The sequence below is a fragment of the Neltuma alba genome, unplaced genomic scaffold (assembly GCF_004799145.2).
Source record: "Neltuma alba isolate B1F8T4 unplaced genomic scaffold, ASM479914v2 tig00011927_pilon, whole genome shotgun sequence".
Lineage (NCBI taxonomy): Eukaryota > Viridiplantae > Streptophyta > Magnoliopsida > Fabales > Fabaceae > Neltuma > Neltuma alba.
In genome coordinates this window covers 556,003-573,852 of record NW_021636517.1, presented here as the reverse complement: position 1 = coordinate 573,852, position 17,850 = coordinate 556,003, and the positions used below count along the sequence as shown (strand labels likewise).

Sequence of the window (17,850 nt, the reverse complement as noted above, 5' to 3'; positions counted from 1 at the left end):
AACTCATATTTTGTACAGGTGAAAGCTGAAAGCATAGGCCCGAGAATTCACGTTCATGGTTGTGAGTCCCCTGCGGCCGCCACTAGTTTTTTTTCAGTTGTATGAATCTTTCTCACACTACACTCCGATGAGAACATCATTAGTTTTATGGCCTTCCTTCTTTTTCTGTTATTATTGGGCATGTCTTAGTTTCAACGTCTCTCTGGTTTCTGGGGGTTATGTCCCCTGTCTTGACCAGCAGAAAATGTTACTTCAATTGAAGAAAAACGTCAAATTCAACCCTGCTGGTTCCAGAAAATTGTTGTTATGGAATGAAAGCAGCCCTTGCAATGAGTGGAGAGGCGTAAGTTGGGATGAGGAGGGGCATGTTGCTGGTCTGGACCTGAGTGGGGAATCAATATCTGGTGGACTCGACAATTCTAATCCTCTGTTCAGTCTCCGACATCTCAAGCATTTGAATTTGGCTTTCAATAACTTCAATTCTGTGATTCCATCCAGAATCAAGGATTTGAAGAGCTTAACTTCTCTTAATTTGTCAAATGCTGGTTTCGTGGAGCAGATACCAATGGATGTTGCTCGGCTGACAAGGTTAACCATTCTTGATCTGTCTACTTCTTACTATTTAGGAGGATCATCTCTGAAACTTGAGAATCCAAATTTGGTGAGGCTTGTTCGGAACCTCAGTGAAGTTAGAGAACTATATCTGGATGGCATTAATATGGCGCTCCAGGGAAATAAATGGGGTCATGCTTTGTCGTCTTTTCTACCTCATCTACAGGTACTAAGCATGTCAAGCTGCAACCTATCAGGCCCCATCGATTCCTCAATGGAAAAGCTTCAAAATCTCTCCATAATTCGTCTGGGCCAGAATAATTTGTCAGGCGCAGTGCCGAGCTTCTTTGCTAACTTCCCAAACCTAACACAACTGGATCTCAGTTCTTGTAATTTGAGTGGTAGGTTTCCAAATAAGATCTTCCAGGTACGGTCGCTCACTTCTCTTGATCTATCATACAATTACGGTCTTCAGGGTTCTCTGACTGAATTGCCTCAGAGCGGATCTCTCCAGACATTGATTCTAAGCGGTACAAGTTTCTCTGGTGCATTACCACCTTCCATTAGAAATTTATGGAAACTGTCTAGATTAGACATATCTGCATGTCAATTTAATGGAACACTACCAGATTCAATGTTGGATCTCCCTGAGCTCACTTACCTAGACTTGTCATTTAACAACTTCACTGGTACAGTCCCATCATTTGGTATGGCCAAGAAGCTTATTCACATAGACCTATCTCAAAATAATTTAAACGGTGGAGTTTCATCGGCTCTTTTCAAAGGCCTCGTAAAGCTAGTCAGCATCAATTTGCAGAGCAATTCCCTCAATGGAAGCATTCCTATGTCTCTGTTTTTGCTCCCGTTGCTACGAAGTATACAGTTCTCCAACAACCTCTTTCAGGGTCATATTGATGCAATTTCAAATGTCTCTTCCTCCATGTTACAAGTTCTTGATTTAAGTTATAACAATTTAAGAGGTCCTATTCCTCAATTTATTTTTCATCTCAAAGGGCTTAAGGTCCTCCAACTGTCTTCGAACAAGTTCAATGACACAATACGGCTGGATATGTTTGGGAGACTTCAAAATCTAACTACATTAGATCTTTCAAACAACAGCCTGTCCATTAATGCAAATGTTGAGAATGTCAAACGGTCACTTTTTCCCAGCATGACTAGTTTGATGTTAGCGTCTTGCAATTTGAGACAATTCCCAGGTTTCCTGAGAAATATGTCCAGATTAACCAAGCTAGACCTCTCGAAAAATGAAATTGCAGAAAAAATACCCAGGTGGATTTGGGAGCTCGGCTATCTTGGTCACTTAAATCTTTCTCACAATTTACTTCGGGAGAGAGAAACAATCCCGTATAATCTTAGCTCTTATAGTAAGTTGTATGTGCTTGACCTTCATCACAACTACCTCCATGGTACACTTCCACTGTTTCCTATGTTGGCATCTTATTTGGATTATTCTTTCAATGAATTCAGCTCTGTTATTCCCCCTGACATTGGTAACTATCTGTCTTTCACAATCTATCTGTCTCTGTCACACAATGCTCTTTATGAAAGAATCCCTGTTTCCATCTGCAATGCTTCAAATCTTCGAGTGCTTGATCTTTCCTACAACAACTTTAGCGGGGGGATTCCAGATTGTCTAGCAAAAAGTGAGACTCTTGGTGTATTGGATTTAGGGAAAAACAATCTTAGTGGCAATATTTCTGATACATTTCAAACTTCATGTACTTTGAAGACTCTCGATCTTAGTAGTAATAATTTAGAAGGTCCAATTCCAAAATCTCTGTCCAATTGCATCACATTAGAGTTGTTAAACATTGGAAATAACAAGATGGATGATGGGTTTCCATGCATGTTGAAGACAATACCTACACTCCGGGTCATGGTTTTGCGAAGAAACAATTTCCATGGTCCTATTGGGTGTCCAAATATGAAGAGAATGACGTGGAAGATGCTTCAAATTGTTGATCTAGCTTTCAACAATTTTAATGGAACGCTGCCAAGACGATGTTTTCCGACTTGGAAGGCAATGATGCTTGATAGAAATAAAACAGCATCAAAGGCAAATCAGATCATCTTTAGCTTCTTTGGATTTGGCCAAGTGAAATATCAGGATCGAGTGATTGTTACCATGAAAGGTCAAGAAATCACCTTGATTAAAATTCTAACTGTCTTCACGTCTATTGACTTATCATCCAATCGTATTGAAGGGTCAATACCAGAAGAGATGATGGATTTTACAGCACTCCATGGGCTCAACTTGTCAAATAATAATTTCACGGGCAGAATCCCATCATCCATAGGAAAATTGGAGCAGCTTGAGTCCTTGGACTTGTCAAACAACTCTTTTGCTGGAGAGATTCCATCACAACTAGCGAATTTGTCTTTCCTTTCATTTTTGAACCTCTCCTATAATCATTTCGTTGGGAAGATCCCTACAGGCACACAGCTTCAAACATTTGACTCATCTTCTTTCGTTTTTAACCAAGGATTATGTGGGCCTCCTCTACGTAAGTGTAGCACAGATGAGAGCATTTCAACAAATCGTTCGACAAGTGTTGTATATGCAGATTCAGGAGTTGAGTTTGATTGGCAGTTTGTATTCAAAGGAGTGGGTTTTGGGGTTGGATCAGGATTGGTTGTTGCTCTCTTGATGTTGTGGGACAAAGGGAGAATCTGGAGCAACAACTGCATTGATAGAATTCTTCTGTTGATTCTAACTAAGATTGATTCGGTTTGCACACCCACAAGGGTTTATGAAGCAGAAGATGATACTGAAGAACATAAATCAGACATGGCAGACGAGAATGATCATCGCAATAAAGAAGCTTGCAATTTCAATGATCTAAATTTTCGAGGGAAGTACTGTGTTTTCTGTTCCCATCTTGACATGAGCATGAAGAAGGCCATTCATGATCCAAGGTGTACATGCCTTTACTCACCAACCATTTCACCATCTACTTGTTCTTCAAAGTCAAATACAGATTCCTCTTAGCTTCGTCCACCATGAAAGCTTGATCTTCTTTGTCTGTCTTGTTCATTTCCTCCATGTTTTCTTCTGCACACATTACATGTAAATGATGAAGTACAAAATAATGGTGAAAAACAACAATGAGAATAATCAATAAAGTCACTTTTTTTTCTTGTTGTGGTATCATGTGAAAACAAATTAATGAAATAATGCCGACGCTCAATGAGGATTTTCATCAGACATTTGGAGGCCCTATCGATATGCTCACTTTAATCGCCATAGCGCAGAGAATAGATTATGAATTAGCAATTGAGATTTCCCCCATGGACCAAATATTTCACCAGAAGAAAATGATAGCGAATCTCAGAGTCGTTGGAGTAAAAGGAGCCGCGAGAGATTTGACAGGGTAAAGAGACCGAAGTTTATTTTCTTCAACTTTTTAAACTTCATATTTATTATTTTATTTTTATTTGAAATAGTCGCTAAGGATAAATATGAAAACCTTTTATCTACTCTTTTAAAAAATCATACTCCTCTCTTTAATGTAAGACCCAATTAGAATTGATATTGGTTCTTTATATAAGATTTATTTTATATGTTTATCAATTTTTTTAAATTAATCATATTGGTATTCTTTCAACAATAATCAAATAGAAAAAAAAAGAAAAATTAAGAAAGATGTTTAGAGTATTTTTAAAAAAGTTTAAGAAAAATATTTATAGTATTTTAAAAAACGTATCATATTAACTAATTTAATTAACATTAAGAATAGGAAGAGTATTTTGCTTAAAACATATTCCCATTTATTTTTATTAAAACAATGAGATAATAAGATAAACTCTATTAACAATAATTAAAAATTATTGCATTCTACTCTTTTCTGATGAAGATATTGCATTCTACCCCATAAAAGTCTTGTACTCAGGTCAGAACAAATGATGAAAACAAATCAATTCTTGTATTTAAAATTAAAGGAAGTACTATCTTAAGAAATTGTCAATTTGGCTCACTTATTCTAATGATGTTTGTCCATAAATTCAGGCAAAAAAAACAGAAGTTTGTCCATAAACTAAATCGAATGTTTGAGATTTGACAATGAGAACGGAGATCCATAAAAGTCAAAAGTTTTTTTTTTTTTTAACCTGTCAGGAAAAGTCAAAAGTACAATATAGTTCTCCAATTAATGACAAACTAGCGTACGCTACCCCTTGCGCATTCTAATTAAAAAATTGTTATTTTTTTATTAAAATTAATTGAAGAATCTCACAAATTGAATTTTTTTTTAACATCTCTAATTTGGCATACACACAAATATTAAAATTATAATGAGAGCACACATTTCACATTGAAGTTTCTTTTTTTTTTTGCACGTTGAAGTTTCATGAACATTGTAAATTCTTAAAATCTTATTGTAAACAATATTTATTATAGTCTTAGAATCAAGGTCATTTCATGAATAGATGTCAAGGAGCATTTAAATCCATCTTACCCCATTTTCATTTTGAAAATTCTAAGGCTCGTTCCTACATAATACAATCAATGAATGAATCAAGAATAGATGTCAGAATGGATCAAATCACCAGCATAAATACTCTTAGTGAAAATAAGTGCATAAGTGAAAGGCCCTTGTTGTCTGTACTTCTCCACAATAATGAAGATTTAGAGAAGAGAACCCAAATCAAACTAACAACACAAGTATATTCAAGTATTAGTCCCAGTCAGCCAGAAATTCACATCAACGTAAATAGTTCAACCAACAATTTCACTTTGACCTTAAATACTCATCAACTTCAAAAAAATGTACTACCCCGATTCTTAATATAAGACCTTGTTTGATTTTTATTCTGGTCCTAATTATAAGACCCCAATCCACTTTTTCTCTCATATTTATGTATTATTTTCTAAGATAGTCCTTTTAATAACGGTAGTTCTAGCCAATAAACTTGATTAGTAAGGATATTTTAGGAAATATAACACTTATTTATTACAAATAACTAACTTAACTTATTTTCTTAATTTTCTCAAATTAATCAATTAGGTCTTATAATTAGGACTGGAGGTAGCATATCATTAAATAGAAACCACAGTTCCTGCAAGGACGTAAAACGGAATAATGTTGCTTGAATGCTTTATGTCGAATTATACCATCCCCGATCATTACTCTGATGGCTAATGAAGATGGGACATTTGGACTTATGTTGAAAAGCATATTGGTGAGGTTAGCCATTATATTCTCATACCACAAGCACAACGGCCAAGAAAAATCTCACATAACAAAATGAGTTGAAATTGAAAATATTAAAAAAAAAATCACACAATCTTGTCTCAACATACAGTATTTCCAATCACAAAAACTAAAATGCTCAACCATATCTTTCAAAATACAACATAATGATGGGCACTAATTCATGTAATAAGGTAGTACAAGAACAACAAAGTCATACACAGCATTAGTGAGTCCATAATTGGGATTTGAAGAAGAAATAGAGTAAACCAGAGAGATTTTGATTCCTTTCTCATCTCAAATTCATTGTACACTAAGCCTCATATTCACTGACTTTTTCTGACCAGATTATTTATCAGTTGACTAACATGTGGCAAGCACAATGTGATTTTAAGTAATCCAAACCATATTCTCATATGTTCTTAATAATCCAAACAGCTGCAAACACACGCAAAATAAATTAACAAAGCTTTTCACAGAATGACAATAGTCTAGAGAATAAGTTGTTGGTCGTGTCTTTTGAATGCTCTCAGCAGTGCTATGTTTGGTGGAACATGTTATTTGAGGACATTTTTCGTCACAAAGAACTCATTCAGCTTTACAACCTTGATACTTACGCAAGTGCTAGGAAGCTGTAGTCAAAGATATCAAAATGCTCAATCTATAAGCAAGAAAATTAATGTTGAATTTAGCTGTGCTTTGCTGCCTTTATTTGACTATGTAAAAAAATTTCTAGAATTGTTGCCTCCACCTTGACATAAGCCATAAATTAAAGACAAATTTTATTAATGAAAGACATGTAAAAATACATACAACAATATATAACCCTTAACCTATACATAAAAAAAAGTCTTCAAAGATACATAATAATATTAAGCTTCAATTAATGAAACTAAAATATAGTTTCTATATATCAGGAAATCTGAGATTCCTAGATGAATGATTTAAATAATTAAATAATTAAACAAAATGTGATAGAATATGTACAGAAAAATATATATTGTAAAAAATTCAGAATGTAATGAAATAAAAAGGTTGGTAAAGAAGAAGCATTTTACCACAGATTGAAGGGCTAAGCAGATTCCAAACATATTGCCACCAAACTAAAGCAAGATTTGATTGAGAAACATGACATTGCTACCTTCATTTGCCTGTGTTGGAAAATTTCAAGCAATTGCTGCCTCCACCTTTACATAAGCATTAGTCTGAAACAAAGTATATTTCACGCAAGAAAATTTCCACCAATTGCTTAGTATATAGAATTGATTTTACAATATGAAGAAATGAGTCAAATGACTCAAACTTATGATTATAATTTTAAAAAAAATGATGTCTTTTAAAAGTGAATAAATTGCAGGAATGATCATTAATGATGAATGGGACGAAGAGATTTTTAATACAAGTTGAACCATCCATATCATCTGAATCTCCTACAGAAACAAAACCCATATCACCAAAATACTAACACTGTACATATTATTAATGATTTGCGTTTTCACAAAGTAGAGGAGGGAGAAGCATATAACTCGAATTGGAAACATAAGTATCCAGACTCACCACCAATGAATTATTCCCATAAGAAAAGTTGTCCAGAATAGAATCCAAAATTGAAGAACGAAAAATTTGAAGAACCAGTAAGAAAACATGCTCTGGAGCGTGCATTCTTGGTTAAACTCAAAAAATCCATTTTATTAGCATTCAGGATAGAAGATTGATTGTAATGAGGGAGAAGTTTAGTCAAAGAAAGCTTGATACAAGGACTTGTCTGGCTTTAAAGGTGCCTTCTTTCTCTGCCTCGTCGGTTCCTCCCCAGCCTCGCCTCTCGCATGATAGTTATTTGCCCATTCATTTCTAAAACTGATAAAGCCAGCTCCCCACTTGGGTCCTCGTCGGTTCCTCCCCAGCCTCGCCTCTCGCATGATAGTTATTTGCCCATTCATTTCTAAAACTGATAAAGCCAGCTCCCCACTTGGGTCCTCACCTAACCATTAAAACCAAGACTAGAATCATCTAGCAAAATAATAAGACCAAAATCATTCACCTTCAATCCAGATGAAAGATACGGTTCAAAAAGCAAACGAAAGGAAATCTGAAATAAAGACAAAAATGAAGAACATAACTTTTCCCACTTGCCTGGGTGAGATTCGATGGCAGAGGAGGGGTTAGAGTGTTCAAAAACCTGAGATGGAACGTGCCAGAGGGTAATCAAAATTTGAACACCCTTGGATTAGAGAGATGAGAATGTAGGGGAGAGAAATTTGATCACAACCTTCTGGAATCTTTCTTTCGGGTTTCATGCTTGAATGAGGGAAGACATTTGCTCAGTCAAATGATTTTGAATTTTGAATTTGAATGGAACTGTCTCTCTAGGGACCGACCCAAAGCGGAAATAGATTCTCTCTTGCCTCTAGAGTTGTCGGCCTCTTCTCCATTTGCATGTCTCTGCACCTGCGATTCAGCTTTCTACAGTTCTGCATCACTGCGACTCTGAATGCTGCTCCGCTCTCTCGGGGTTCCCATTCGGTGCTCCTCAGATGATGAGCGCTCATCACCTGAGCAATCTAGACCGTACACATTTAATCTGAACGGTTTAGATTTAATATTTTTAAATAATAATTTTAAAATAGAAAAAAATTATATTTTTAAAAAATAATAGTTAAGAAATTTTTTATATTTTTTATCGTATGCCGATTAAAATAATTATTTTTAAAAAATAAAAATAAAATTAAAATTAAATCTAGACCCTCCAAATCGGATCTGAACAGTCCAATGAGTATTGGGTGCTCATCAAAACTGATGAGCACCCAATGCAAATCCGTTTGTTTTTTGAGGACAAGGGAGGGGAGAAGAGGGGAGAGGAGAAGAAGTTTTATCCTCATCTTATTTAATTTAATTAAAAAGAAAAGAAAAGATAATTAATAATTTTTTATTTGGTTCAAGAAGGAGAAGGACAGAATAGTAATAATTAATATATTATTTTATCCTTACATATTAGTTTATATTTTTTGTTGATATATTATATAAATTAATTTACATCTTAATTTAAATTATATAATATAATGAAAATTTAATCTTATCATATTAATATGTGCATTAAAAAATTAATATAGTAATTTTTTATTCTAATTAATATAATAATATATTTAAAATAATCAAATTAACAAATTCTATATGTTCCAAGAAAAATAAAATTTTATTGTCTTTAAGTTTTTTTTTTCAGTTTTAAAATATATTTAATAAATGATATATTTATAAAGAACAATTAATTTTATAATATAATGATTTTTTATTTAAATAATTTTTTCATTTTTAATTAATTTTTGTTATAATATATTTTTTAATTATAATAATTTTTATTTTTTATTTTTTACTTAAAATAATATATTTTTTATTTAAAATAAATATTATAATAATATATTTTTATGGGTAATAGTGGAATATTAAAAAACACATAAAGATATGATGATCCAAAAATTTATATCCCTTCCAAAAACTCTCAATTTGGGGGAGTTAAAAATGAGGAGGGAGGAGAAGAGAAATTTTGACTTCTTTTCCTTCCAAAATTTTTAACCAAATAAAAAGAGTGGCTCATTTTTCTTCCCTTCCTTACCTTTCCCTCCAACCAAACCAACCCATAGTCTAAGCGAACCTTTTTTATTTATGTTTTTACAATCTCTTCCCTCCTCTCCACCTTCGTTACTTATTCTGGGTGTTGCGTTTTTTTTTTTTAATTTTGTTGCACTTGAATTTTATAATTTATATTAACGATATTCTGAAAAGCTAATTATATATATTCTGAAAAGTTAATTATAAAAATTCATAAGATTATAGGGAATAATAAATGATTGTTCTAAGATTTTGTTTTTAAGAAAAATTTATAAGGATATGAAATAATTAAAACAATAATCTTCAACAACTTAAAAGAAAATTTTTTCCAATATTTAAAAAAGGCAAGAAAGATAAAATATCTTACTTTCATTCATAATTATTACCTTGTATTTAAAATAAAAAAAGTTACAAATTAAAATTTTTATAAGATTATAGTGAATAATAAAAGATGGCGCTAAGTTTTGGTTTTTAAGAGATGTGAAATAATTTGAAAAATAATCTTTAACAACCTTATAAAAAATGCTGGTGAAAAAAACAACCTTATAAAAAATAAATTTTTCCAGTCTATCATTTCTGTATATTTAAAAAAAGGTAAGAAAGAGAAATATCTAGTTTTCAACAATAATTCTTGTCATGTATTTAAAATAAAGAAAAGAAAGTTACAAAGTAAAAATTTTGCAAGTTCATGCTGAATAATAAAAGTTTCTGCTGAGACTTTGTTCTCAAGAAAAACTTCAAAGGACATGGAATAATGTAAAAAATAATCTTCAACAACCTTCAAAAAATAATTTTTTGATTTTTATTAATATAAATGTTTTAAAAAGATAAAAAGAAGAGAAAATATCTTATTTGTAACCATAATTCTTGTCTTGTATTTAAAATAAAGAAAAGAAAGTTTCAAAATAAAAATTTATAAGATTATAGTGAATAATAAAAGATCGTGTTAAGATTTTGCTTTTAAGAGAAGCTTATCCATAATTTAAAAAATAATTTTCAACAGCATTAAAAATTAATTTTTCTAATTTTATTGTTTTATATATTCAAAAAAAACAACTTTTTAGAAATGTTTTTAATGTCTTTTATGACCGAATTTCTAAGCCTATTAAAATAATATTGCACGCAGTCACTTAATTGAGCCACATGACACGAAGTCCGAGAATCCTAAATGCAAGCAATACTTATAGTGTCCGTTTAGATCAGCGATTGGAAAAACAACTTATAGAAAAAGTAGTTTATGGAAAAGTAAAGTTGGTAAAAGTTAAATTGGATAAGCTAAATTGTATTTGAATTAGAGTTCAGAAAAGCTAGTTTACAAAAGTGAGATTGATAAAAGCTTGTTTGGATTATAGTTGAGTAAAAATAAGTTTGGCTGAAAAATTACCAAAATGGGCATGAGTTTTAATAAATAATGAAACATGATGAAAAATTGATTTAAGACAATACAATAAAATTAAAATAAAATAATATGAAGAAATAAAATTTAATGAGTGGATTAAATTTTAAAATTTTTAAAAAATCAAAAAATATTTTTTTGAGTTTTAATAAACCAAAATGGAAACGAAAATGATGCTTGTGAGAGGAAAAGGCAAATGGGAGAGGAAAAAAAGACCTGACATCGCAGAACGGGCAACAGCTCTTCTGATTTTTTTTTCCCCGCCAAAAACTCTTCTGGTTTAAGTCATAAGCTCCTTCTTGCAGCTTATGGGAATTAGGCGTTCAGATAGACTTTTTTAATATAAGCCCAATTACTTTTAAGCTTTGCCAAACAGGTCCGATTTGCAACCCAGCTTATTTTAAAATTTAAACTCATTTTAAGTTGCTTTTGGGTCAGCAAACGCTGACCCAAACAGACCCATAATGTATGATGGCTTGTAAACAGTAATTTAGGTGTGGAGCTAATAGTAAGGCATTTTTAAAAAAGTCGCTTGGTGGAAGAGTTTTAATATATATATATATTGATATTTATGATATTGATATTGATGATCTTTCAAGTCAAGGGTTAATATAAATTTTAATCCTTTAAATTTTGGTCAGTTTTAATAATGGTCCCTGAAATTTAAAATGCGTGGTATTAGTTCCTGAAATTTTTACCGTTACAAAATGTTAGTCCCTAGTACTTTCACACTGTTAACTTCGTCTGAGGTGGCACTATCACTGTAAGCCTAATAAGTTGGACACATATGCGGGCACATTTGTGGGCTGATGACCTGGACATAAAAGCTAAAGAAAGGGACCATTGAAACGAAACTCACAGGAAAAAAAAAGGAGAAATGGGCGCTTGTCATCACCGAGCATGTTGTTGATCTCTCCCACTAATTCACCTTGTGATGGATTCATCTTCAAGAAAAATACAATTCCATGGTCCAAGTGGCATATGGTATATTTTATGTGCGGCTAAGAGAATGGTGCCCAGGACTCAAGCTTGCTCACTTGCTTACGGTGGATTCATCTTCAAAGTATGCCATACACTTTAGTTGTTAATGTTTTTTCAACTTGCAACTTATATACCGTGTCATTAAAAAAAAAAAAAAACCGCTTTGACAGGTGCCGATTCCACTTTATAATGTGTACTCCATTGATTATGCCTTGCCAACTATTATTACATGCAATTGAAACTTGTCATATCCAACTATGATACTGTTAGGATATTAGTAAAATTTATGATATCCAACTAAAATAATCCTACGGTACAACTCAAATTACATCTCTGTTTGTCTCTGTTTTTGAGACCCAAAACAGAGCTAATAAAATAAAGATCATGCTGGTATTAATGGCCATTCTTCATGCTAGTATCAATGGCCCACATTTTTGGTTTGTATTTTAATTCAGAGATTGCCTAATACACTATATATATACCTATTCTACTTTGATACAGAGATAATATATATATATAGATATATACTACCACCGGTCATAATATAAGAGCTAATTGACTAATTTGAAGAAATTAAGAAAAGAAGCTAAGTTAGTTATTTGTAATAAATAGGTATTGTCTTTCCTAAAATATCCTTACTAATCAAGTATATTAGCTAAAACTATAATTATTAGAAGGACTATCTTGGAAAAAATTGAGTAAATGTGAGAGACAAAATAGATTGGAGTCTTATATTTAGAACCAACATAAAAGTCAAACGAGGTCTTATATTAAGTACCGTAGATATTCCTCTTTAATGCAGATGTAGCTCATTGCATAATTAGCAAAACGAATGGGAGAAGACTAGTTAAATGGAACAAAATGATAGGAACCTTGTCTTCAGCTTCTTGCCAGCTTACACAATGTTTTCCAGAGCAACTATCATGCGGGATCGTTCATTAACCTCGTCTTGTAACAGCACGTATCCTCTCTCTCTCTACACATTAATAATTTTCTTTTTTAATTGCATAACTCCATCAATTCATGATTTCTCACAACTCTAGAGATCACATGCACACACATCTAATTGGGATGGATAGTTCTTCCCTATGAAAGATATCAATTAATTGAAGGTTCTATTAGCTCTGCACCATAGGGGCATCTCACAAACATACTTTGTTTCAAAAACATATGGTTGAAATATATAGTCGTATATGTGACTGACGATGATGATTTAAATTTGAGATAATTACAATGAGGTCCCAAGAAAAGAAAACAATTAAAAAACAAGCCTCAAAGATTGTCATTCTCAGTATAAGACTTGTTCTTATAGGCTGTTAAAGTTGTTATTGGGACCTTTTGATAATTATTTCTCTTCTGTGAAATTTGGTTGTAATTTCCCTTTTAAATTTTTATAGTACTTGTCACCTAGGAATTAACAGAAGAGCAGCGAGAACAGTGAATATTGATTTCTTGGACCTTTCTTACCTTCGCTAGAGTGCCTTCGCTGAACCTTTCCAGCCTTTGCCCTTCTTGACCTTCATCGACCCTCCATATGCACTAACCCCTTTGCTTCCCGGTTAGTGTGTTTTTTTAAACCCATTTATTTATATATTTCTTTTCTTTTCTTTTCTTTTCTTTTTCCAGGTAAGATTCATATATGCGCCAGCTTATATGACCACCTCATCATGTTAACAGTGTCAGTGCCATCTCAAACAAAGTTAAGGGTGTAAAGTTACTTGGGATTAATGTTCTGTAACGGTCAAAATTTTAAGAACCATTACCATACATTTAAATTTCAGGGACCATTATGAAAACTAATTCAAATTTGAGAGACTAAAATTTATATTAACCTTTATATATATATTGATATTAATGATGATATTGATATTGATGATCCTTCAAGTCTGAAGTCTGGACATTCTCAGTACTGTAATATAGACGTGCAGCACAGGATCGCAGCCCAAGAACTACTTAATGCCCCCGAAAAACTTTTTTTTTTTCCAAAAAAAAAAAAAGCAGAAGTCTCGATCCTTCAAAATTGTCTACAACCTTCCTCTGTCTTCCACGTGCCACACCACGTCTCTTCTGGACGCCACGAGGCATTCCTCGCCGCCAAGTGTCACACGCTCCCGAAAATCCCGCTCCTACATATAAACAAACTCGCGCGCTCGCAATCTCCGAACAACAATCCGTTGAGAACTAACCCGATCGGCGAACCAATGGCGAGCGACGGAAGCGAGGAGTTCAGGCTGGTGTCTCCGACAATAAGCAACGAAGGCAAGATCCCGAGGCATTACACCGACGAAGGACAAGGAGCTAAGAAGAACGTGTCGCCACCGTTGGAGTGGTACAACGTCCCGGAGGGCACCAAAACCCTGGCTCTGGCGGTGGAGGATATAGATGCTCCGGATCCGGAAGGGCCGATCGTGCCCTGGGTGCACTGGGTGGTGGTGAATATCCCGCGGACGGTGAAGGGACTCCCGGAGGGATTCTCCGGCAAGGAGGAGGAGGCCGGTGGAGAGTATGCTGGCATCAAAGAAGGCAATAATGATTGGAAGATCCCTGGGTGGCGTGGCCCCAGATTGCCTAATCACGGACATAGGTTCGAGTTCAGGCTTTACGCTTTGGACGATGAGCTTCATCTCGGCAACAAGGTATTAGAATAAAATTATATGTCCATGCATAAAATTACTTGTTCTTGATCAAAATCTTCTTGTGATTGTTTCTGCATGCATGATTCTGTAAGAAATCACAAGCTCTGGGATTTGATTTCTGTGACTGGATGTGATAGGTAACGAAGGACAAGCTTATGGAGGCAATAGAAGGGCATGTGCTAGGGGAAGCGGTGTTGATGGCTAAATTCTGAGCTTTCTCATTGTAAAAAATTCAAGAGTGTTGGATGTGCGGTGTCCTTAATCATCAGTTTTTACTTTGTACTGATTTTGAAATGTGACATCATTGCATATTACATATAGTTATTAAACCCTAACCTTCTCCGTTTAGATTATTTTAGAAGTTAATTTCTTCTTTGTTGATGAGTTAATAGTATTTTAGTACTGATACCCCAACAGAGAAGTGGAAGTAGCTTATTATTGCTATAGATTAATAATGCAGCAAATCTGGTTATGTAATGAGATCTCTACCCAAAAAAAAAAATTAGTATGTAAGGTTTTTTTAAATAAACATTAAAAAGATATATTTACAAACGAAAGGATGGAAAATAATTTTTTTTGGTTAAAATATTTTTCCTGAATTTTAGCTCGGGTGTAGGTAATTTCGTGAAATTTTAAATTTGAGATTGACTCTCTTATAAATTTTATATTTATGTAAATAATTTATTTTTAGAGAGTATAGCGTGATATAGGGTTTATTCGATTTTAAGTTTAGGAAAAATATATTCTTTGAGTTTATTTTTTGAATCGGTTTATCCTTATTTATATTTTTAAAAAGTACAGAGTACAGCGGGATATAGGGTTTGTTATTTGATTTTGAGTTTAAGAATGACATACTCTTCCGTTTCTTATTAGAAGGTTTTATTTTTTGAACTTATTTATAAGTTTTTTTTAAGTTTACTGTTTTTTCTTAAAGTTTGCTTAAAGAGTAAATATATTTTACTCGCTTTATATTTAATTAATATACTCTCTTTTATTATTATTTTTATACAATTTATTCTATTTTTTTCCTCACTCATACTTATCTATTTATGAATAAAGACATATTTTGGGAAAAAAATATATTTATTATTTTTAATTAATTTTAATATTTTTTTAAAAGATTTTATAAAGACGGAGGGAATATTTATGTGCGTAAAGAATGTGAGCGGTTATTCAGGAAAGGGGAAAAGGTTTGAAGGATAATATTGTTGCATATCCAATATGCTAGTAAAATAGAAAAATAATCAATAGGAATGGATGGTTATTCGCAAAAGCTAACAAATAATTCTGCTGTAAGACTCTTGAAAATTTTAAAATTAATAAAATTGTGTCAGCTAAATTTCATGTCATTAATTAACAAATTAAAAGTTTTGTGATCATGCCATGCGTGTTACTGGGCCTTTCTTTCTCACACCAATGGGACTCAAGGCCCAAAACAAGAAAGAGACCAAGAAGCTGCTTTCATTATTAGCGGAATTTTGAGTTTTGCAGCGTTGGAGAAAGGAAAAGAGTTAATTTCCTGTAACAGTACTGAGCCGATTTTGAATTTCTGTTGGGATGTGTCAGTCACGGAAAAAGAAAAAACACACAAATGCAGGAATAACCTCATACAAACTAAAAATTTTTTCTTATCCTACACACAAATCATTTTAAAATTTGAAAAAATAGATAAGCTACCATTTAATATAGTTGAGTTATTGTAAGATGAATTTCCAAGCTTACATATTAATAATGTTTTGGAAGACTCATTTATTATCGATCGAGTGCGTTTATACATTAAAAGTTTCAAGTGTATCACTTTAATTAAATCCCATGACGTGTGTGATCGATGATGGGAGATGGATATGTTAGATTATTAGCTGCATATATATTAGACCTAATCCATCCAACACCCCCCTTTCTTTTTAGTCCCTCGTCATGCTCATGCATGTTTCTCATTGTGCCAAAACACCCCATCAAGTTCTTCTCTGCTCTTCCTCACCTCATTTTCTAACTATAAGGTGTAAAATCACCTTGATTCAAGCCCTACTTCTACCTTTTTACCAGAAGAAATTTTCATTCCCAACTGATATTATTAATAAACGTCATAAAGCTAATGCTTACCTAACTTTTGATGCACAACAAAGATCCAAGTGGTTAAATTTAGAGTGTCTCTTCTAGCTACTAACTTAACGAGAAAAATGTGTAGGGCAAAATTATAAAGTAGAGTACTCCTCATCCTTAATATAGGATATAAGACTTAATCTGAGAGTTGATATTAGTCATATATGTAAGATCTATTTTATATTTTTAATCATTTGTTTAAAATTCACTCTATTAATCGAGTACAAGAGAAAATGAGAGAATTAAAAAAAATGATTATAGTGTTTTAAAAAAAACATATCATATTAATTAATTAAATTAATATTCTTAATTTACTTAAATTAGTTAATTAGGTCTTATATTAAGGATCAGAGAAGTATCATCCGCGAAACAAAGTTATTTTATTTTTATTGTTGCTCAGGTTTCGTGATATATAGCTTGGAAGACTTTGTTTATAATAAACTAACAGAAAGAAACCATCACCTTACAAGTGTTGTGACTTGTGGTGGGTGTCAAAAGCGGACTCTCGTCTTTGCACACTACAATGACACACGTTACCAGCACCTCTGTATATAACAAACACAGTTCGATCGTCTTCCTCCGAGTTAATCATAGGTATGATCTTCAAACCAAAAGAGCACACAACGATCTATCTTGCCCTAAAATGGCAAGCCACCTGCAATGCAAAAAGAAGGAAGATTACCAAGATACTGTACACAAGAAGGCGCAGAGACCAAGTGGAACATATCTCCGCCACTGGAATCAACCCAAGGGCTTGGCCCTTCTGACGCAGGACATCGACGCCGTCGACCCAACAGGCCGCCTCGTTCCGGTGACTCAGTGGGTGGTGGTGAACATCCCGGCCTCACTGAAAGGGCTGCCGGTAGGGCTAGTTCTCTGGCGAGGTAGAGGCATTGGACGATGAGTACAGTGGAATTGAAGAAGGGCTTAATGACTGGAAAGTGAAGCTGTGGAGTGGACCTAAGATGCCTAATTATGGAGATAGGTTCGAGTTCAAACTCTTTGAAATAGACAAGACCAATTAATGAATAGTTGAATATTTTGCAGGTGACGAAGGAGAAGCTGCTGGAAGCAATAGCAGGCCACGTTGTTGGAGAAGCCGTAATGATAGGTACTTTCGGATGATGATCTTCATTAATAACTCTAATATTAACTACTGTATGTCACATGCGTACATATCCATGTACGTATGTATGCAAGCAATTATATTTAGCACTCTCTCTTTGCAGCGCATGAAGAACATGTATATGTATGTGTGTGTATACTCTTTTGGTCTTATTTATAGGATAAAGAGAGAAGACATTTTTTGGTCCTATTTAGAGGGCATTAAGAGAAATTTTTTGCATGGGTATATAATTTTAGCCCC

General features: G+C 33.4%; 2 protein-coding genes and 1 pseudogene across 2 annotated transcripts; all 3 read left to right on the top strand.

The window, feature by feature from the left end:
* Positions 1 to 71: 71 nt before the first annotated feature.
* On the top strand, positions 72 to 3,745 carry LOC114719594 (receptor-like protein 33). The gene has a single exon (XM_028905109.1). It carries the CDS (start codon positions 128 to 130, stop codon positions 3,560 to 3,562), a length of 3,435 nt encoding a protein of 1,144 aa, XP_028760942.1. The 5' UTR covers positions 72 to 127; the 3' UTR covers positions 3,563 to 3,745.
* Positions 3,746 to 13,927: 10,182 nt separating this feature from the next.
* Positions 13,928 to 14,611, top strand: LOC114719578 (UPF0098 protein CPn_0877/CP_0992/CPj0877/CpB0906-like). The gene is made up of 2 exons (XM_028905087.1): positions 13,928 to 14,381; positions 14,519 to 14,611. Exons 1-2 carry the CDS (start codon positions 13,947 to 13,949, stop codon positions 14,591 to 14,593), a joined length of 510 nt encoding a protein of 169 aa, XP_028760920.1. The 5' UTR covers positions 13,928 to 13,946; the 3' UTR covers positions 14,594 to 14,611.
* Positions 14,612 to 17,144: 2,533 nt separating this feature from the next.
* LOC114719623 (uncharacterized) lies at positions 17,145 to 17,609 on the top strand (annotated as a pseudogene).
* Positions 17,610 to 17,850: the final 241 nt, after the last annotated feature.

What these genes read in the sequence shown, in the direction of transcription:
- LOC114719594 (XM_028905109.1), top strand. Translation starts at nt 128, where the DNA reads ATGAGAACATCATTAGTTTTATGGCCTTCCTTCTTTTTCTGTTATTAT.
- LOC114719578 (XM_028905087.1), top strand. Translation starts at nt 13,947, where the DNA reads ATGGCGAGCGACGGAAGCGAGGAGTTCAGGCTGGTGTCTCCGACAATA. An exon ending in AGCTTCATCTCGGCAACAAG is followed by an intron (nt 14,382 to 14,518) that starts GTATTAGAATAA and finishes TGGATGTGATAG; the next exon opens with GTAACGAAGGACAAGCTTAT.